Genomic DNA, 22,557 nt, shown 5'->3' with positions numbered 1-22,557 from the left:
GGGAAGAGAAAGGGAACAAGAGATCAGCTTTTCTTGTCTGATATTCCACTTCTGTGCTCATGCTATCTGCCGTATGCTATTCTTTTTGTTTCCTTCATAAAAAGGAAGCTTTGCCTAGTCTTACATTTCTGCAAAGTGCATTAGAGAATATCATCATAAAAATTACTGAAGACAAGACAGTACTTCAGCTTATATATAGACATCGTTGCTGTAAAGTGCTTCTGTCTTTTGAAAGCAACATGGCAGAAAGAAGGAAACTTGATGTGAAAAGCCTTTTTACCATGCTTTCTTTACTTCAATTTTCTGGCTGTGTTTGTGTTTCAAAGTTGGTAGGGTAGCTTTGTTTTGTGCTGTGCGTTAGCTTTGGTACCACTCATAAGGAACATATGGTCGTGCAATCGGTTAAGAAGCTACTACAGGGATTGCTTCTGCGTGCCAGGCTGGGAGAGGGTAAGAACCATGCTAAGGCTGTAAGCAATTGGTTTGGTTAAAGGAAGGGATGGCAACAGATGGCCTCCTCCTTAGCTGCTCTCTTCGGCCCACGTTTACAACCAGTTGGTAAGCATGAAATAAAGTGCTGTTCCTTAAATCTTAGAGGAAGATAGCCAGCTGCTTTAAAACCTGCAAAGCAAAGTATTGGTCATAAAGTTATAAACAAGAAAAAAAGAAAGGGCAGATGGGAGAGAAGGGTCAGATTGGCATGATCCTCATTAATTAATGAAGCGTCTATTTGAAAGTTGAATAGTTTTTAATTGTTGGGGTTTTTTTTTCATGGAGCCTTTGTACTTTTGATCACTGGTGCTCTCCAAATTCCTAGTTTGGAGAGTTTAGTTTTCGCAATTGATTTGCAACTGTTTTCCCATAGATCTTTTTGGTTACTTGTTTCTGAAGAGTGACTTTCTCATGGCTTTTGAATATGGTGTCCACCTTGCCTAGTTTTGAAAGCTTAGACTATTTTGACAGTGTTTTAAGAGTCGCCTGGCTAATGTGCAGCATTACAGTAATACATTGGAATCTCATTGTTATTGCCTTTGTTCCCCTTAATTTTTTTGCTGACGGTGGCAAAACATCATGGTGCTGCTGTGCCTCGGTCAGGTAGGGTCACACAGGGTCACAGTCTAAGCACCACAACACTTCTGACACGATTGCTGGGTTATCTGCCATGCATCTCTTGACAGCATTAGTTTGCAACGTGTATTAAGGAGGACTTTCACCAGGTGGTGAGAAAGTCCTGAGGCCTTTGCTGACGTGTGGCCAACATACAGAGAGGTACCAAAAGAGGGAGCTGAAATCCCCCATGACCAATCCGCATCCGACTGCTGTGGGATGTTGTAACATCCACTGCGCACCTAATATGAGCAAAGCGCGATGATACACAGGGTGTCCTTTCAGCTAGCTGTGGACACGTCTTAATATATGATACATAAGAGCTTGCCATTGTGAACTCTAATATAATAAAAATACCAAAACACCGTGTTTCCTAAAGTAATCTAGAAACACTTACTGAAGGATTATTCAGCATTCCCCCTTCTCACAGTAAGAAAACTTTATCAATATATTTTCAGAAGTTGTTATTGCATTAAATTATTCTTGTTTCATAAAATTGCAGTAACAGCGCTAATAAGAGAATAGCTCTTATTAATAAATAAATCACTCAGGCAGCACGGAGATGATAATTACAATTAAGGTGGCAGGAAAATAAAGATTACCTATACATATGCACTTGAAACTGAGTAACAATATACTTTCGGTAACTAAAATTCTTAGGTACTTCGAAACAGGGAATTTAGCCATAGAGGCAGCATATGAAGGGTTCCTACTTTATATATGCACATCTCAATTGTGATTTTTTTTCTGATATAGCAGCTTTAGGAGACATAAGATTTATGCACCTCTGTTCTCACCGAGTTGGGCTAAACGTTCTTGTGCTTCCTTCAAACAGACGCTAATGTTAACTTAATTTTCAATGTATTAATGTAATCTGTGTGCTTTATCTAAGGTGTTATAAGTTTGTTCTCTATACATGTTTAGTGCAGTATGAATGAGACACAGAAAGAAAAATCAATCATTGCTTCACAGAGAAATATGAACTCTGTTAGCTTCATTTTTCACACTGTGAAAATGACTTGACCTTCCTTTCCACAGAAATCCAAATATCTCCAATCTGTATTCAACAGCATAGCTGGGCACAAATTTTCCATTAACATTTTCTGGATAGAAAACTGTGATTTCATTCTTGCTGTTTTGTGGAAAAATAGGGTTTTCTTTGGATCAAATGGAGTATTCTCGGCAGAAAAGGTTTCCATGCTGTCTCACAAGGGTTGCAGTTCAGTTACCTTTTGCCTCTGCGGCTGTGGACCACTGGCCTCAGTCTCTCTTGCCCGACCCACCATGGCCACAGTCCTGCCACTTCTCCTTCAGAAACAGGGACCACAGGGTGACTTGTGGTGGCTGCAGCCCAGCTGCTGAGCCCTGCCTTTGGAGCAGAGCACAAAACGGGCCCTCGTTACTCCTTCTCCGTGTCTTCCTCATTGCCTTTGTACCTCCCTTTGTGTATGCACCCTGTGTGTGCAGGGCCTTTGGGTAAGGAGGTTAGCATGGGACGTACGTAGGTTTGAAAGACAAGGGATGAAGCTGGAATGCCCCTTCCCTGCTTCAAACTCTACATCCCGCTGTTTGCTGCTGAACCTGAAGGAGCAGGTGGGAAGTCTAGCCATTTTGGTGCAACCTCAGCCACTCCCTTGGTTGTACGGTACTCTCAGACTTGTCCTTCCACCCACGGCCGTTCAGTCTCGGCCACAACAGCAGCAGCTGCCCAAGGGGGCCAAGCATTTGTGCCTTCATCAGAGGGGTGCTCCGACAGGCCGCCTCCTCTTCTAACCCTAAACGGGGACAACCGCTAAAGCCACCCACCAGGAGCATCTTGCCGGAAAGCCGGCTTGTAGAGCAAGATGGGCAGGGGAAGGGCTGGCTGGGGCAGGGCAGGGGCGAGTGAAATGGCAGCAGGACTCATAGCCTGCAGCCTCATTGGCAAAACCAGACCCTGACCCGTGCTGAGCCAGTGTTCCCCGTTGTAGCAGACTGCGAGGCCGGGTGGTGGCGAACAGGCCCGGGAGACCTCGCTGATCTTATTGTCCCTGTCCTGAGCTGTTGCAGGTGCTGGGAACTGCAGTTGTATTTTCCACTGCAACTGCAAAAGAGGTCAGGCCGAGGGCAGTTGAACTTTCTGTTCCTGGATAAATGAACCCTTCGCTGATCGAAGCCAGAGCTGGGACAGCCTCATGCTTGCACTTGCCCCCGAGTGGGCAGTTTGCAGCGGCTTCTTGCTCCCAGCAGCCTCGTGCCATGGGACCACGTACCGCCCCGGCATGCTCCCTGCCACCCTTTGCTCCCGTGGTCCACGGTGGCAGTGAGCTGGCGGTGAGCTCGGCCAGCTCTTGCTGTGGCTGGTGTGAGTTGAGGTGGTGCGGGGCCAAGAGTGGCCGCTGGCCGGCAGTGTGCTGTGTCCCTGGGGAGAGGGGTGGCAGCAGGCGGCATGTCCAGTGCTGGGTGCCAGCAGAGCCTTGGCTGGGCGGTTTGAAACCTTACTGCAAAAAGCTGGTTCGTGAACAAACTTTCTCACGCAGCCAAGAGCGCGGGGTGTTTGGGGAGCTCCAGGTGCCAAAACTGTAACTTCTGAGGAGAGGAATTATCTCTACTGTTGCACTTCATGGGGACAGCAGGTTTGCTTGCTCGAGCAGGATCTCCCACCCCTTATCTTTGCTAGAATGAGCTCCAAAAGGCTTTTCAGGAACTATATTGTGCGGCTTTTGCTAGTTTCTGAAGAGTTGAAAAGGGTTTACTTTAAGAAAGTGAAGGCTCTAATACCTGGGAAGTGCGTTTTTTTTTCTTTCTGATGGGTAAGTGCAACTGCTGCTGCAGAGCCTCTGGGTGCGGGGGCAGCCGGCTGGCACCCACCAGATCCCTCTCCGAAAACAGGGGGAGCAGAACCGCAACTCCTGCAAGTCCCAGTGTAGAATGCTTTTAGTAAGTTCTTTAGTTGAGTTTAATGCTTCAAGCTCAAGATACCAAAAGTAGGTGGGTTATTGAATGTAAGTGATTAGGTGACAGAATAGGGGTTTACTTTTATTAATAGTAATATTTTTTTTAAAAAAAAATCTCTGTACCTGTTTCTGGAGAAAAGTACTGAAAATGTGACCCCCACCTCCCACGCTGGTTCAAAGTATTGGCCACAAATTATGATTTTGAATGGGGCTTCTAAAACCAATGATGATGCTAAAATAAGAAACCGAAGAGAGAGGGGCCTGACTCATGTTGTTTTAAAGCTCGAGGCCCAGAGCAGCGCGTTTGAGTCTGTTTGTGGAGAAAACAGAGATGCGAGAAAGGAAATGCTGCGTGCACCTGCCTGCCCGCAGCGGGGAGAGGAGCAGTGCTTTGGGGTTTGCTGGGTGCGAGTGCAGACTGTCAGCGGCGCAGCCTTGCCCAAGCTCCCGCCCTTTCGGGGCCCCACAAGACACACGATGCAAATGTGCATCTTGCAGCAAAGCCCAAGCTAAGGTGATGAAGTCTGTCACATTTGACTTCCACCGATAACGGTTACACAGCTCTTCCTCAGCAATATTTTTAACCCAATAGCGCTTATAAAACAACTGTGTACTTCTTAGGAAGGCAAAACTTATGTATTATATTAACTGCTCTGCCACCGATCCACTTTATAACCTTGGATTTGTCCCTTAATTCTGAGGAAGCCCATAAAGATGCTTCTGTTAAGGGTTCGGTAGAGCCTGGGCTCTGTGGTGGCAGAGCTGGCTACCGTGACCAGCTGCGTGAGCCTCCCGGGGCTGGGGCATGGCTGTGGGCATGGGAGCCCACCAAAGCAAGGGGCATTTCAAACTTTGCCAACACCAAGTCCCTGAGACTTGCTGGCACGCAGGGAAGTTCAGGCTGTGACTGGTCCTGTAAAAATGAACATAGCTTTGGTTTTGTCTTTACAATACCAATGTACGCGCTCATTTGCTTAGTGGGTATATGTATTTGGAATTTTACATTTATGAAATGGATGTGGAAAATCATAAGATATTAGTTACTGTTTAGAAGGCAGTTGCATACAAAAGCATGAGGGCAGGGTGCGTGAACCTGGACAGAAATTAATTTGATGTAAGGGGATGGAGGGTGCAGTGGGCCCCTTCCTCCTCCGTCTGGGACCCTGCTCGGGCTCTCCCCGGGTGGGTGGCTGCGGGATGTCCCGGTCCTGCCAGATGCCCGCAGGGGCAGGATGGCCAGGGCGGCCATCCCGTGGGGCTGCTCAGCAGCAGCCAAAGCCCAGGAGCGCTGGGGGGGCCCGTCTTTCTCAGCCCCCCCGGGCTGCCCGGGCCTGCGCTTCCTTCTGCCCCCTCCCCTGCCATCCTGCAGCTCCCGGTACGGCTGACCCTGAGCGTTGTCCCTGCCATGCCCGCGCCACCTCTCGTGCCAGCGGGCGGCAGGTCGGTTCGCTCACAGGAGTTGGCTTTGGCAATTAAATTATAGGTGCCTATTTGATTTTTCTTTTTTTTAAAAAATTCTTTTTTTCCTCTCCCCTACCCCCTCTTCTTTCTCCCCCTCTCCCAGCCCAGCCAGGATGCTCTCAGATTATCCTGAGGCGGGAAGCCCTGTTGCCCCCCCGCGCCCCCGCCATCCCCATCCCCGCTGTTTCTCCTTTGCTGCAAAACTTCCCCGGGCGGGGGGCTGCGAGGCTCCGCCAGATCCCGGCGGTGCTGCCGCGCCGGCTCCATGCCGCGGCTTCGGGCCGCCCCGGCTCCTCCCCTCGCGGTGTGCGAGTCTGTCTCTGTGTGTGTGTGTGTGTGTGTGTGGTTGTGTGGTGTGTGTGTGTGTGTGTGCCTGCGCCAGGGCCGCCGCCGCCGCCGTGCCTGCCTCTCCCAGCCAGGCAGCCAGCCGCGCCGCGCCGCGCTGCTGGCGGCGGCCGGAGCGGGCGGCGGCGGCGGCGCTCGGCGAGCCCCGGGCGGCTCCGGGCGGCCCCGCGGCGGCCGCCGCTCCCCGCCGCGCCGCTGCCCATGCCGGCCGGGCAGCCCTAGCCGCGCCGGCTCGGCTCGGCTCTCCGCGGCTCGGCGCGGGGCGGGGAGGGGGCACCACTTCTCTGAGTCTCCCCACCAGATCGTTATGGACCTATTCGACTTTTTCAGGGACTGGGACTTAGAGCAGCAGTGGTAGGTTTTTTTGGGTGTTTTTTTTTTGGTTTTGTTTTGTTTTTTGCTTTCTTTTTTTTTTTTTTTCCTCCCCCCTCTGTCTCTCCATCCTTCTCACAGCTGCCTCCTTCCTCTCCTCCCCGCTCGCTCCCCCGGTGCCGTAGCCTTTGTTGCGGGGCGAAGCGCCCGGTGCCCGCCGGGGAGCGGGTCCGCGCTGCGCCCGCGGGGAACCGCGCCGGGGCCGGCCGCGCTCCGCCGCCGGCTGGGGCTGGGGCTGGCGGGGAGCAGCTCGCCGGCTGCGGGGGGCGAAGTTGGCCGGAGCCGGGGTTGGGGGGCGGGTGGTGGAGAGGAGCAAGGGGGAGCGCTGAAACGTGCCGGGGTGCCGGCTGAAACCGCGACAGCAGCAGCAGCCCCGAGCGAGGACGCGGTGCCGGCGGGGCGATGCTTGGCCCGGGATCGCGGCTTTGCTGGTGTTTACTGCTGTCAGTGACAATGTCCCTTTCACGGGGGGAGAAACGCGGCTGGAGTTTTGCTGTGTGGCACAGTTCAGCCGCAGCCCCTGCTCAGCCTGGGGGCTTCTGTTGCTGTTTTTTTTTTCTGGTTTCCTAGTCTGGGTGAAGCGTAATTGAAGTTAGTTTTGGAAGTGGGAAGATCAGTCCCCGTGATATTATAACAGGTCTCCCCCACCCCCGCCCCCCTCTGCCTCTTACTTCTGTTTTATTTGTATTTTTTTTAAGGGTGGAATTTTAGGTTTATATCGCTCAGCACACCTTGGAAGGGTCGGTGCATCTCTTTAAGTGTATTGTAAACTTGTTACCAAAGTGAATGTTAAGGAATTTTCGATGGGTGACAAGTAGGTGGGAAAGTTAGTATTTGGGTAGGTATTTAGTCACTTCCCCGGCTGGTTAATGAGATTATGCTTATGCTTTGACTGTTTTTATTGGCTCTTTCTTTACTTTTCAATTTAGCAAATCTAGTTATAATTCTTTAACTATGCACGGTGAAATTCGGTGGTTGGTTACTGCTTTGTTAAATGCTTTCGGGCTGGAGTGCAGTTTGCCAAGAAAGAGAGAGGCTAAAATATTGTATTTTGCGATACTAATCTCTAAATGTCACACAGATTATATGTGTGTATGCATGTGCATTTGGACCTCGTGTTTTGCAGAGGGTTTACTTTACTTTGTTGATAATATAAAGGTATGTCTAGGAAAAAGATAATATATTTAGTTAATAACTATCATTTTGCCAAACAGTCTAACAGCTATAGTTGCAAATCCGAGATAATCAGAACCAAATACCTGTCACGTTCTATTTTACAGCAGTTTGGAGTAAATCCTTGGAACCGTAAATTACACTATATCAATATTAATCTGTAAGCAGGCATTTTGGATCATGTGCATGTTTTATCAGCTCTGCATAAACCATCGTATTACATCTTTTAATAACCATGCTGTTGTTATTTAAAAGTAATAATCACAATAAAATTAGTGCTCAATTAAATATTATGCTTCTACCACACTATCTTTACTCTGCTACACTAATTTATTTTGCAGACAACTGATAACCACCATATTACTACTCAAATAATATTTGCATACAATTTGCCTAATTTATAGTGTGGGTAACATCATTAATTTAATAGAAGCTGTTACAACCCAATATGTGGGTGTAGTTCAAATACTAAGCACATTATAGGTATTGAGTTTTAATGTTTGCTTAATAACTTACTTTCATTTGACTATGGTTTTATGTGGATTTAGAGATGTGCATCAGAAAGAAGGGAACTCTTGTGCCTCTGTTTTTCCGTAAAACATGAACATATTGCCCCTCGTTCTAGAAATTCCATTTGTTTGCTTTCATACAGTGAAATTTATTTGGCTTAGTGTTTTTAGGGTCCATGAGGAAAGAACGTTTTTACTTTGACTGTTTCAAAGTGTTTGATATCTACACAAACTCTCTGCATGGCACAGGCGTTCGCACACAATTACTTACTGCAGAGATCAAGTTGGATTTAGCTTTTAATAATCCAATAAGTCTGTGGACATGCACATGTATATAATATGTAGGTACATAATCTACATGTATACACAAACATTGCATGTATTTTATTGTGCATGTAAAGATTTCTCTCTGACAAGTAGCTGTGTTGCTTAAAGAGAGTTGAATTTAGCTCATCTATGCATAAAATATATACATGTATATATGTAATATGTCATACATGCATCATCTCCGCACACGCAGGAATATGTATGCTCACCCATCAGGATTTATTAATTTTTGTCTGTGTATCCAATATGGCATTGTTACTTCATAATATTTACAAATAAGTATATATAACATGATGTGTGAATTGCTGCTTCTTATTTTGAAACTGTCCTCTCTCCTCCTGTCTGTAAGCTGGCCTTTGTAAAACGTGTTTCACAAGCATTTATAAGGCAATTAGAGACCCGCTTCTGCATTCCTTGCAAACCCAAAACTTCTGCTAATCTGTGCTGCAATCGCCAAGAAGGCAAGCTCAGGCCTACAGCGTGTGTGTGGGTGTTTGTATGTATTATCCGTATGCAAAGTACAACAGAAACATAGTTAGCCTGAGAAATGTATATGTAAAAAAACCAAACAGCTCGAGCAGAGATTTTTTTTTTTTTTTTAATTCAGTGAAAAGGTGTAAAGCTAACACTTTCTATGCGTTGTCATTATATCAGGAAATGACTCCCCAAAAGTTTTGGGCTGATGGGAAAAATACAGTTAATTCTCCCCCCCCGCCTTCTCCTCCAATGGAGGTACCTCTTTGTGTCACTTCTTGGAACATATTTTGTCAAGAACTGTCAGAGTTACAGCCTGTGCTGCCACTACATGTGTTCTTAAATTCTCACCTGGCATTTTCCGGATGATTAGTGGGAGCTTTGTCTTGATGCAAACTGCAGAATCAGCCCTTCAGTTTCCCATGTTAGGAGAGATCACAGTAGCGTAAGAATGAGGTGTTTCATTGAACCTTCATCAAGAATGCGGTTGGGAGGGTAGCTGAGGGTTGGTGTAGGGTTTTTGGGGGTAAAATGTGTAAAATTAGCCCACAAATATCCCAGTAGAGGTTCTGCCAAACTTGAAAAGCTGAAAAAAAACCCCACCAACCACAACAATTTAAATGAATCTAAAGTCTGACTAACGTGAAAGGGCCAAAGCTAAAGTCTGCTATGATTCCTGGATGAATGAGAAACATTCACCTGGGCTTGCATTTAATATGAGCCAGTCTATGAGGGAGAAAGGAAGGGAGATGGATATAATGAAAAGCTTGAATGCCTGTGTGCACCAAGGGGACCACTTGCTGTTAAAAATCAAATTTCATCTTTTAAATCACTTTCCACGCTTGTCTGTGGTAACCAAGTAAATGAAATCTTGAAGTGTCCTGGGACCGTGTGGCTAGATTTGAACCTGCTTATGGAGTAAGGTGGTGCCATTAATCAGCAGCTGGGAAACAACAAAAACCCAACAAAAACCCAACCACCCCAGAATATATAGCTCCTCGCTAACACAAACAAAGGCAGAGAGATTCATGGTTTATGTTATATTTATTGTCGTTGGTATTAATAATTTTTAAGTCCTCCAATCTTTAAAAAAAAAGGGGAAGTTGAGAAAATACTTAGCGGGAAAATGCATATTGAGGTGTATAAAATAAAACCTGGCAAAGGGAAATAAGATCAGCAGCTAAGAGTATCGTCGTAGCTGCGTGGTTGCGATGAGGAAGACTTCTCACTGCAGAGAAACAAGCCTCTTGGGTTTTTTCTTTTTTATATTATGTATCACAAGTAGCCTAATTACAGCAAAACCAGCAAACTGCCAGTTATACAGGAAGAGGCTTAAACTCACTAAACTGTTATATAAATAGAAAGTTCAAAGGTCTGTTTGTGGCTGACAAAGCTGAGAACAGGCCATCTGTGGGCCAGGTTCCTCTCCTGTATGAATGCAAAACCATCCTGCACGCCACAGCAGCGTGTACTTTCGACATAGTCCTCAACCTGGAGGGGGTGATCCGGCTCTCCAGACAAAGGTGAACTGTTTCAGTTCCAGCCCTGGGTATTTCCCCTCCTTCACCCACCTTCCCCCTTCCCTCTTTGCCTGGTGCCTCTGCAGAAGACCTTCTCGGTTCCTATTCTTTCACTGGGGTCTGTAATAGCTCGCTAAATGAAACGTGGAAACAGTGTTGTGCTTCTGATGGGAATGTGTGAAGTAGATTAAACAGGCTCTTTGGGAAGTAGATTGATTCCCCCCCCCCCAATAATTTTTTTCTGGGGGTGATGGTGAGAGTATTAGTATAGAAGACAGCACATTTTGAATGGATTTCTGTAAGATTTTTCTCCCCCTCCCTTTCTTCTCCTTGAGAAATATTACAGTTGAATTGCAGTTACTTTTTGGATTTGGATTACAGACGTCCCCGAGTAATTATTTGAAAACGTTTCATTTTCAATTTGCTTTGAAAGTGTAAATGGATAGATTGTGTGGCTGCTGGTGGGTGGGTGAGGGGGATTAGATGCTGTCAAAACAAGCAGCTGAGAAAGACCAAAAATAGTCTTGGGCCAAAACCTGTACTCGATGTACATCCTGATTTAGTAATTCTTCCCTGGTTGATATTGAACTCCATGGAGTGTAAATCTTAAAAGAATTTGGCCGTTTGCAAACATTAAGCTCACATCTATCCTACGAGGCAAAATTACAATCAGTTTAACAGCATTTGAATTGTTTTCCTAATGATTCATTCAAGAATTTAATGACTTTTAAAATATACAAATTGGGATGGAGAGTAGATACTTCAGATACTGTTCAGCTGTTCTGAAGCCAGGCAGAACTTCAGAGCATTTAAGCGCTTTGTATGTGAATGCCAATTATATTGTTTGGGATTTTCTTTTTGAGTAAAAGATGTTGTTATGATGCAGGTCCTTCAGTCAAGCAGAATTATTCCTTTTGTCTGTCTGACAAGACTGTCACTGCAACCTGGAATTTAACTAAATAATTTAAGGGGAAACCATGACATTCGCTAAAGCATTAAGTTAAATAAATATACTGAATGATCTCTGAAGAAATGGGTGGACACTGCTGGTCTTTTTGAGCTTCTTAGGACTGAGACAGTATGCTCCAATGTCATGGAAAGGGTGTTGTGGTGCTTTTTTTGTGGTCTGAGGCCCAAATTCTGTTTTTGTCGGAGTTAAGCAAAATTACCATCATGCGAGATGGGACAAAGTTGGTTCTAAGACTTAGAAAAAACTTGTGGGCCTTAATATAGCAGGGTCCATAGGCAGCTATGAAGTTTTAGGCACACTAGTAGTCCTATTGAAACAAAGCTGATTTCAGGTGTTACTGAAATGGGTTCTTGATCACTCCCAAAATGTGCAATGTGTTTTACTAATGACTAAACCCCAGTTCTCCATGTGTTTGGTAATGGAAACTGATGTTATTTTTGACTGTGTAATACGCATCCATTTGCCTGAAATCTACCAGCAGTTCTACATGATTGCACAAATACTTCAGCAGCTGGAAAGAATGCAAATATTAAATTTCACTTTAAAAAAATAAATTAGAAGAATTGTAGGAAACATTTTATACACTGAACCCATGAAATATGTGGAATAAGCATGTAAACAGGTAGACCTCATCCTATATTTCCCTTGTGCCTTTAGTTTGAGATAATGGAATTTCTTTGTGTAGGGGACTTGAAAGATTGGGCTCCCGGATGCTTGATAAATGTTTATAATCAATAAATACCATAAAGTACCTATGTCTTCCTTGAGGTTGGGCCTGAGCCAGTAGCCAGTGATGTCAATGGAGATGCTCCCAATTGACCTCAGAGTGTACTGGATTTGACCCTGTTATGGGCCAAAAGGCCCAAATGAATGCCCCACATTCGTGAAATGTGGAGCCGCTCTAATGACCAGGATCAGCAAGGTGCTTTGCACACACCTAGTACTATGCATGTGGAAAAACTCCACAGAGCCCGATTCTGAACCTGTCTAATTCAAATGTACTGCCTTTCTTTTGAGAAGAAAGAGAAGAAAAATGGAGGGGAAAGCTTGAATCTTCTCTCTTGCTTGCAGTTAACAGAATAGATTTTATAAAGCCTTCAGACATCTATTAACACTGAAAACTGAAACTGTGCCACAACTCTGGGTTTTGCAATGTTACAAATTCTTTCTTAAGCATTGAAAAGGAAGATAGGAAATCCAGTAATATGTCAAGTTAGTGTAATCTTCCAGACCACTCATAATATAATGTAGTCAGGAAGTCACAACAGTGACTCAAAAAGACAGCTCTTCCATCCTTTTATTGTTACTGAATATTCTATATTGATGCTTTGTAATCAAAATATTTGTTTAAATTGTTCTAATAGCTTTGGTCAGAGGTCAGAAGGTACGTTACCCCTGAGTAAGGGACAACTGCAGAGATAAAAAATGAGAGGAAGGATGGCAACGCTGTCAGTAGCTTTTAAGCTCCATTTTGAATAGCTTCTAACGATGCAGTTGTTTGACCAAAGAGTCTCACAAAGGGCGTGTGATATCCAAGTTGCATTTGTGAGTGAAGATTTTGGGGAATGAGCTGGGGGGTTTGTTTTCAAAACCTCTGTGCTGGAGCCTAGTCTCGCAGAAACTTGAAAAGAATTGCGAGTTGCTCCGTAATTCAACAAGGCTGCTGTTGAGTGCATTCAGTATGATGGGTTTACAAGGTTGGGCTTGTAGTGCTGAAAAAATAACATGGAACCAGAGAGCTGAGGTAAGGGAATAAACCAAAACTTCCTGCAGTTAACTTCCCAGCTGTTATAAACTGTTTTATCACGAAGAGGCTGTTTTTCAACTCGTACGTAGCAGATCCACACCATAAATTATTACGACTGTTAAACAAAGGTCTAGTCAGGATTCTCTTCTTCTGTAAAACTTTATATCACATTTTAATGACATTTTATGAATGTGTTCAAATCAAGCCACCGAGAGAAGAAAACTCTTAGTTGTGAAATTCCTTTTCTTTATGTGACCTCAGCAGTTGATCTGTGTCTTTTTACTGGAGATTATCAGAGGCCTTATTCCAGGTGATTTGAGATGGTGAGGTTTAAGAAGAGTTGGAGATGATGCCACAACTGGAAGCTGATTTTCATTGTACGTGACACAGGGAATGGGGAAATGCCATTTACTATGGACAGTGTCTTGTTTAGCGAGGAGCTGTAGTCAGCAAATCGGATTCCTGACTCAGATGCTGCATGGAGCTACCAGTTATAGTAAGACATGAATAGCCCACTCATAATTATGTGTTTTTATATGGGGTGGAGTATTAACAACCAGCAAAGAAGAAAATAAGATAGAGCACCAACTTAAAAATTACTCAGTTGTTCCCTTGACAAGTATTATAATAGCTATTTTTTTTATTCCTGTGGGTGTACCTGGTGTTGCGGAATAAGTAAATTCTGTATCTCTACATTGCTTTCAGTGCCTGGGCCTCAAACCTGCAGATGTCTTACTACTGGGATGAGCGTTTTTTCCTCATGACACTTTACATTGGCTACTGTCAGGATTTGACTGTAGTTGAAAAGTTTTCTTGGTCATTCAAGTGTATGATAGGTGATGGTATCTGCATCCTACCTACAAAGTGATAGGCACCTAAAAGTAAGACTGGGTGAAAATGGAGCAGTACTTGGTGGCTTGTCATCTGTGCTGAGAAAGTGGCTTCACAAATTCTAAGGTCTGAGAGTGACAATCCGTTATGTAGGTCTGCCTATTCTTTTTTCATCCTTTATTGTATCACTGGTTTAGGTCAAGATTTCACTTGTGAGGAAAAAAGCAAACGACTTTCAGTAGAGAAAGCAAATGCAAAGCTTTAAATATGAAATCAGGAAATGTAAAATGTCATTAAGGTTGCCAGTTCCCGTTTATTTTAGTCTCTTGTCATGAGGGGAAACTAAGATCCTACAGTAATACGGTGTTTAGGTGAGTCTGTTTCTATGCTGCTGTCAGTACCCGTGCTTATATTTGAGAATGTAGTATTGGAGACTTGGAAGAATATACGGCTGTTGATTGTGGACCTCTTTGTCTGCATAGAGGCCAGTGTGAGAGATGATTTCAGGGCGCTCAATTTCAGAAGGTGGCATGCTAATTAGGTCCCTGTCCTGGACTCTCAGGTGAGACACCCATAGCTTGGGGTAGCCAATTTGTGTAGAAAAACTTTGGGCTGCTCTTTTGAATGTGGGGGTGATTTTTCTTCCAGTTTCTTTCCTGTGGAACAATGGAATGACATTCTTCCTGGTGTTTCCTATGAAGAATAATGATGAGGAATTATCTTCTCTGTCTACAAGTGTTTAAAAACTCATTAGTTAGGGTCCCTGAAAGAATTCCAATACAAGTCAGTGGGTGTGGTGGAGCTGATTGTAATGGGAAGCGGACTGGGCCCTGGGGCTGGTGGTCAGCAGGGAGGCAGAGCTGTAAAGAATACTGTGCATATGCTATAGTAAGCATTTTCATAGATCTCCTCTGTGGGAGAGGACAATGGCTTTGGAGCTCATATTTACTCAAAAAGCAGCCCTTTGATTTTCATGGCTTTATGCTTCGTTGCACATTGGAAGGCCCATTTGTCTTCACCAAGCCTTTGAAAGAGGGATAGGTGGAGGGGCTGAGGCCTTGGCCAATGGCTGAGGGTAGCGGTTGCTTGGAGAAGGAGCTAAGTTGCCTTGCTTGTTTTGGTAATACTTGACAAAATTGTTGTCATCCTTTTTAAGTTTGCTAAATCAAGGTGAATATATATTTAGGAATACAACATGGATTCACTTACTGACTCTGCCACTAGCTGCTTTACTGCCTTTGGAAAGTCTCTTTGTGTCTGTCAAAGTGGGGTAATGACATTTACATCTTTGGTAATTTTGCCCTTTTTTTTTTTTTTGTTCAGGTGGAAAGCATGAAAGAGAAGGGCCAGCTGTGTATTTACCTTTATCTGGTGTTTCTGTTCACTTTTTTCATCTTCCTGGGGGTCAGCTGGAAACTATTTTTGACATTTTCTCTAGTCTGAACTTCACTTTAGCTATGTAGTCCTTAACTAGCTTGCTTGTACTGCGTTACCTACGGGAAGAGCAAACATTGACGCAGATTGTCTATGGCATAGCTTATGCATTGAGATCCTGTGTTGGATGCAACTTTTGTGCTGATGATATCAGACACATGTTTAGAAAAATGGGATGATATTTCTGGCCACAGACCTTTCAAGCAAAGTTGATTTATGTCTCTCTGCTTTACCTCCTTTTGTAAAGTGAGAAGAATAACGTCTCAGAATTTTATTGGTAGACTGAAGCATTTTGCAGAGAAGTCGTCGTTGTTACTCCTTCTCGTACATGGGGGAATGGAAAGAGAGGAGCCAAGTGACTTGCAGAATTGGCCGTTGGTCAGCACTGCTGTCAGCGGAGTTCCAGTTCACTGCTTGCCCACTCTGATGGGTATATTTTCCTATTCCGCAGGGGTGTGATGAGGTTAAGTCCCTTAATGTTTATGAATGTTTATGGTGATAGAGCAAGACAGGAACCTAGGCAGATATATTAGTAGGGGAAAGGCAAGCCCGTAAAGAGAAATGGTAGGATTTGGGCAGAGCTTATCTGCAAGAAAAGGTAATCAAAGCGGAGAAACTCTTCCAAAGGGCAGAATTTATTTACAGTGTGCGTATTTGATATGATTTACCCAGCTCTCAGCTGGACAGTGAAGGCCATGGACCTTTGGAGACAGAATGGTCTTGTTACTCCAGAAGACTTGTCATTTCCCGGGTCTTATAGAAAAGCTTTGTATATGCAGCTGTAGCTTAAGTAAACGTCATGTCTTGGATGCTTCACTGAATAGTACATCCACGCTTTTTCAGAAGCATTGTTGCTCTTTGAGCCAGCTGCCTTTGTTTCTAGCAGACCGCTGCTTTGTTGGTTAACCCTGGGCATGAGTTTGCTTCACATATGTTATTAGACTGAACATATTTTCTATTTATACCACTTGGGGATACAAATTACTGTGTTGCATTTAGCAAGCACTAGGAAGAGCACGTCTTTGTGATGTAAAAAATAAAAAATAAAAATACAGAGGCAAAATTTTTGTTCTAAGGTCCTTTCTTTCAAGGTTCAAGGGAAAATAGGCAGCAAAACCAGTTGATGGTGTTTGTTTTTATGTCCCAGAAAAGCAGGAGATATTTGCACATATGTATTTTAATAGATTATGTTGGTGAAATTTGGTTCTGAAATGAAGAATGGGCTTTTGAAGAAGGGAATGAATTTTGATGAAATCCTGTGTATCATTTTAAGGCAATTAGGAGATTATTAGTAGCATACATACTAAAGTATTGTCTTCGTGGCTTTGATAACTGTCTGTGGGCCAGTAAAGTTGCACTAGAGGGCTGAGCTAAAGGCCACTGCAGCCTGTTGAAGTTTTTCATTGATTTAGTAAACTCTAAAAAGTACTTAGCCAGAGCTTCCTTTGCTTTCTTACTCCATTTCTGGAGAAGATGACCTTTACCTACTCTGTGGTAGAGCTACAGAAACGTTATGCAATCTATTGCAATATTTTTGTTCTGTCTTTCCCTCTGTCTTTAAAGAGCCCTTGCCCAAACTGACTGTTCTTTAGTGGGCGCATAGAGGGGTCATAGATTAGGGAACATAAAGAGGGTTTTGCTATTTGTGTAGGGAAACACCTGCGTGCTTGTTCAGAATCATACAGCCCCATCAGCAGGGCATTGTGCACGTTTGGATCGTAGACCATGACTAGGTGTTATCCTCATCAGGATAATAAATAATACGCTTTCCTGTCACTTCACTCTGCCTGGTTCTTTCCCTGTTACCCAAGACAAGCTGTTGCGTGAGAATTTTGCCTGGTTGTAGACTGCTCATGAATCTTGCAGTACATGACATGCAGACATCTAACGAACATGACTAGAAACTGCATAAAATACACAGACGTAACACAGAAGTCATATGTTTGAAAACACATTAGAGTTCCACAAATAACCTGGTATCTAGAAGGCTTTTTTCTCCCGTATTTTTCTCCGTAACCAAGAGTATTCTGTTAGCTGCATTTCAACCAGATCAGGGTTATTTTAGATTTTTTAACGATTCTCACTTGTGTAAACTCACACAATCTGCCTGCAAATTCAACTTCAATGATAAAAGGTCTCATCAAAAAATTGAGGCAGGCCAGAATGTTTGGTTAAGATTTAATATCTTTCTAACTAATTATAACGCAGTGTCAATATATGCTCTAATATCTGTGGAAAGAAAAGGAACATAAATGATACAGTTCCATTGTACTAGGTCTTTTGTAAACAATTAACGGTTAGGTGGATGTCTTGAAGCAAGGGCAAGAGAATTGATAAACCTATTCCAAAGGGCTTGAAAAGTTGAAGTGAATTCTAAATGCAGATTAGGAGCAAATGATGACAGCCAAGCCAGCATTACCTCAGTTGATTAATTTATAAGGATACTGGTCAATGATTTTAACCAACAGCTATGCATAGTAGAATCCTAATGGGATCTGTCTGTTAAGATTACATAAAGTAGAGCATTTGATTTATTTCATAGCTTTCCAACGCTCCACTTTAACTTCGTACAAATAATGCATTAGTCACACTGGATAAAATGGCGTATTGAATAAAGTTGTGATTTTGTCTGCTTCTTATAATCTGATTTTTATAAAGGATTAAATCTGTTTTAGTAGTTTATTCATATCATAAAAGAGATTGTCGGTTGAATGAAATCTTTACATCTGCCACTTTCTATCTCATTAGAAAAGACAGTAACATAAAGTTTCTCATTTCCTCCCAGTCTGTTTTATCCCCTGGTGTGTCTGAGTGTGTATATCTTCTGTACATGTTTGTATATTATAATGTCAGTGTGTTTTCGAAGTTGTGGTTAAGACTGCGTCACAGCTTTGTGGGGGTAATAACGAGGGCTTATAAATGTTCTGGCAAAGAAAATACCCAGCCAGGAATAAATGGGGGATGCGGCAAGGGGTGACTGTCAAAAATCTGAAAATGATGGCTTTTAGCAGCATGGCCACGCATGCGTGTATTGCTGGATTCAGCAAGGTATTTAAGTACACGCAGTACTTTACTGTGAGGGTGCCTATGTCAGTGGATGCGAGTGCAAGCTTAATGGTAAGCGCATGTTGACTTATGGCTGATTTAAGAGGACACGAAGGTTGAGCATTCCTCTGAACTTAAATGTGAATTGTCAGTTGTGATCAAACTGTCCCAACTGTCACTCATCTGTCACGGTTCCAGTGGTTTTTAAAACATTTCACTAATTCAAAAGCATGGTGGTTGGTTTTAAGCTAAATATTTAATGCGAAATTACAAATTCGGACATTTTTATCCATTGTTGCCGGAATGTTGACTTATTGTATTTTATTCTTTTTGTTTAAACGTGTGTCATTGACAGGATGCTGCTGTTACAACTGGCAGTTGTTTTCACATAGACCTTTAAAGAGCAGCAGATGATCTTTTTATAGATGTTTTCTTATTTGTAGTTAAGGTTCTTGCCATTTCTATATAACCCTATCAAGTGTTTAGGGACAAACTTGTTCTTAAGAACATGAGGTTCTCTTGATGTCTGATGTTGAGCAGAGAGGTAGGACCCAGCTCTTTTAGTTGCCTTTTTAGTCAGAAAAGCAGATTCTGAGGATCTCGGTTCTCCCTTCTGAGGACTTGCTGAAACTTCTTCATTCACATTTTCATTTGTTGATACATGTTGCAGTTTTCCTGGCTCTGGCATTTCAATCTTGGCTCCTTTTCCCACATACTTTGAATCAGTAGGAGTATTTTGATATAAAATGTGTAGTCAGCCTCTTCTGTAGAGCAGGGGAGCCACTTGCAAGCTTTGGCTGCAAAAGCGGTGGGAGCAGCTGTTAGGGCCTGGGTGGGCAGCGGGGGCTTGTGCTGGGCTCTGCCCTTGCAGGGAACCTTGGGTTGCCCAGGTGTTAGTACGGGATGATTCCCACTTGACTCCCAGTGCAGTATTGGGCCTGTCTCTGACTGCAGCAAGCTTTTTGAATGAGACTTTACGAATCACCTGTCGTTCACCAGCCCACTTTGTTTTAGCAGAAATGACAGTGGGACCTGGCTCTTCGCTCCGCGCTGGCCATTTTCTCTGCAGCAGCGGTGCACTCACTGGCTGAGCCGTACAGTCACAGCTGAGTCATTTTTTGCTTAAATTGTGTTCGTTACTGAAATTGAGGAAAAAAACCCTTTACTTGTCACGAAAGTGTTTTTGGTCGTGAGTACATTCCCATGACGCAGAATGCTCCCGGAAAGGGCAACGGAGTTTGCTGAGGTGGAGATACACCCTACGTTGTAGTTTTTGGGGCCAAATCTGGGGAGTATGCATGGGTTGGTGAGAGCAAGTAGTTTCCATTTGGTGTTACTGCATGAACAGTGCCCTTTTCCTCAGCTAAATTTAAGTATCCTTCGCAGCAGGTTTACCTACACGCGTGGAGCAGCTCTCATCCCTGACCTTGCTGTAAAAATGGATAGTCATAAGAAGCAGATGCATCTCCAGTGTGCACTGGTGTGTGGCTCCAGCAGCACTGGGGGAGGTGGGCCTTGCAGGTGTCTTGGGAGCCGAGGGAGCCATCGCAAATCGTCCTCCTCCCCAGCAAACCCAGCTTGCTGGGGGAGTCAGCCCCGCACATGGCTGGAGCACGCGTCCATCACTGCTATTGGAGAATGGCCAAACCTGGCATCTTCTGTGTGCACAACTATTAAAATATGGAAGTATTTGTCAGCTTTCTCATATACGTAGTAGCATAATTTCAGGAGTGGAATGCAAATGCGGGTTACATACAGTTCTGGTTGCTATTCGAGAACGTGAGCTGATGCTGGACCCAGAGTTTTGTAATACCCTGAAGGCTAATGCAACCTTCCAATACTCAGTTAACAAATTATCCTGCGAGAAGGTTACGGCAATAAGACACAGCATAAGTATTTAAATCTGAAAGAGCAGTGCCACACTGTTTATTTTCTGTGAGGAGTACTGACTGTATCTCTGAATAAACAGACAACAGCTTTTTATGGGAGATTTTTGTTGTATTTTATTTGGCAGCTGTTTGTCTTAATAGGAATTCTTCAATAGTATTTATTGTATTTTGTGCTGGTAGGGGGGAGAGCCAAAGCAGAATCTGAGCAGTTTTACTTGCTTTACTCGTGAACAATAAGAAAATATTGCTGTATTAATTACTGTTGTGCTTTATTGGCAAAAATAAAGAGATCCTATAATATGAAATTGCTAATATAAGAAAGGCTTTGATTTTCTCATTAGCACAGGATATTTTGCATCTGTTCTGGTTCACGAGTGCATTGTCGGCACTTAAATAATAATAATGACTCAGTAATGAATAAGAATAACAACAAATAGGCATGTGAGTATGCAGGCAGTCAGGCACCCTCCGGTGTTTATCAGTAGGTTGGTTTTGGAGGTCTTGCAAAATGAGCTGTTCCCATATGCCCATTCAGATTTTCTTAGATCATTGCACAGACCGGAGATTCATTTCGCTGCTGGCATGGCTGGGTTATATACAAGCACTTTTTTCATTGTGTGTCAGGAGTAAAGTGTTAAAGTTGACACTTGAAATGGAAAATGTATGGGGTTTTTTTCCCACTTAGAAACATTTAAGTCTCCATTTTTCCTCTGTTCTATTTTTTCTTTTTGTGTGTGTGTGAATAGAGTCTTAAGTATCTCATTGTTTTGAATTCGTGAAAATATCAGGTTGTTCTGTCAGTCTTTCAAGTATGTTCTTAAAAATGTAGCCTGGAAGCACCTTTACTTACAGTTCAACTCAGTTTGTATCAAATTGTCCCTGCTTCTGTAGGTACTATTACAAAACCAGATTAATATTAAACTAATGTTAGCAGTCTGTCTTGGACATAGAAAAGCCTAGGAATCTAAAATTAAGGTTCAAATTCTGATTTGACTCTTAGTTTATAGCACTGTCTCACCTTTTATAAAATCACACGCCTGACTGTATAAATTGCCACTCAGTACAATTTATGGATTTCATTTTTTTTCCAGGTCTTATCTGATGCTAAACAGTTAAGAACAGTGATAAGTGAAGGACAGCATACTTGAAGGATACTCCCTTTATTGTTAAGGCAGTGGCTGATTTTATCAAAGAATGTTAACTCTTATCCTTATTCTCAAAATCATTTGGATTAATGATGTGGTTTAATGGTTCAGAGTTTAAGAGAAAAGGAAAATGCTTAGTTCAAGTTGGTGGAAAAAAATCAGCAGTTATGCTTTGAGTTACTGTTTTCTTAAAACACTACTCTGCGTTGTAAATTATACCTTTATGACCCTGCAGCTCAAGAGAAAGTCAAAAAAAATGTGTGTGTAGAAAAAATGATCTGGAATTTGACAAGTCTCATCAAAATACTTAAAGTTCTGGGCTGACAGGTGAGAGGGCATCTTCCGTGTGAAGGGTCTAAATTGTACCTGCCATTTAATGCCATTAAAAGACTATCTTAAAAAAAGTTACCGAAAAGTGGCCTTATTGATTGCTCTGAGTGATACTTCCTTGAAGAAGTCTGCATGTGTTAATGTGCGCTTTAACAATATCTGTGAAGCAAAGGAAAGCAAAAATGGGTATTTTTTTTTTTTTGACCTTATTGATTAAAATTGTTTTTTTGGTCCAACAGCCCTTAACTATAATGGCACAAACCTTACAACACATGCATGGTTAAACTAAAAGAGCAAGGGAGGAATAAAAAAAAAATGAAAAAGAAAAACAAAACAAAAAGCAACCTTCCTCTCCAACTAAAACAGTTTAGCCGTGGATAAGCCAAAAGAAATTGGTAAAGCAAGTAGTTTATCAGCACATGACCCGTAAAGTACTTAAAATGATCTGTGAATGGAAGCTACCCTAAGTCTGCTTCTTGTCACGGTAATTTGTCTGGCTTAAGGGCAAAGTAAGTGGGTCTCCTTGGCAATACAAGAGTAAGTAGATCACCAGGTAAGATCAGATAGGAGTCTCTGATGGTAACAACAGAACTACAACAAAGCTCTTCTTTTGACACCATTTCTGCTGTTCTTACTGCTGTTAATAAGTGTGCTAATTATCATGAACCTGATAAGGCTTATATTAATTGACTGAACTAAATGTAAATTCTGGTTAAACAGAGAATAGTTTAATAGACGTGACAGGTGCTGGTTTGCTTAGCTGCTGTGTTAGAGTAAAGGCAAGCTTTAAAACAAAATAAGTATCTGTATTTTAACCCTTAGATTTTGGGGAGGCTTAAAATATTCAAATTTGACTCCTAAAATAGAAGAGCTTAAGGTTTTCAGAATATCTTCTGCCTTTCTCCCTGTCCTTTGATACTTTATGCAAGGGCAATTAGTTCT

At 43.0% G+C, this 22,557-nt stretch overlaps 1 protein-coding gene across 2 annotated transcripts in view; it reads left to right on the top strand.

Annotated features, from left to right (window-relative positions):
* Nucleotides 1-5,977: 5,977 nt before the first annotated feature.
* AFF2 (ALF transcription elongation factor 2) overlaps nt 5,978-22,557 on the top strand; it is a 346,222-nt gene continuing 329,642 nt past the window's right edge. The window contains exon 1 of one of the 2 annotated variants that reach the window (XM_074599583.1): nt 5,978-6,203. In XM_074599583.1, coding sequence (XP_074455684.1) covers nt 6,157-6,203 — 47 coding nt within the window. In that variant the 5' untranslated portion in view covers nt 5,978-6,156. The remainder of the gene's footprint in view (nt 6,204-22,557) is intronic. The other variant, XM_074599581.1, reaches the window with a different exon arrangement.

This window comes from Larus michahellis, chromosome 9 (genome assembly GCF_964199755.1).
Source record: "Larus michahellis chromosome 9, bLarMic1.1, whole genome shotgun sequence".
In the NCBI taxonomy this organism is placed as follows: Eukaryota; Metazoa; Chordata; class Aves; order Charadriiformes; family Laridae; genus Larus; species Larus michahellis.
This window is presented reverse-complemented; position numbering and strand designations above follow the sequence as displayed.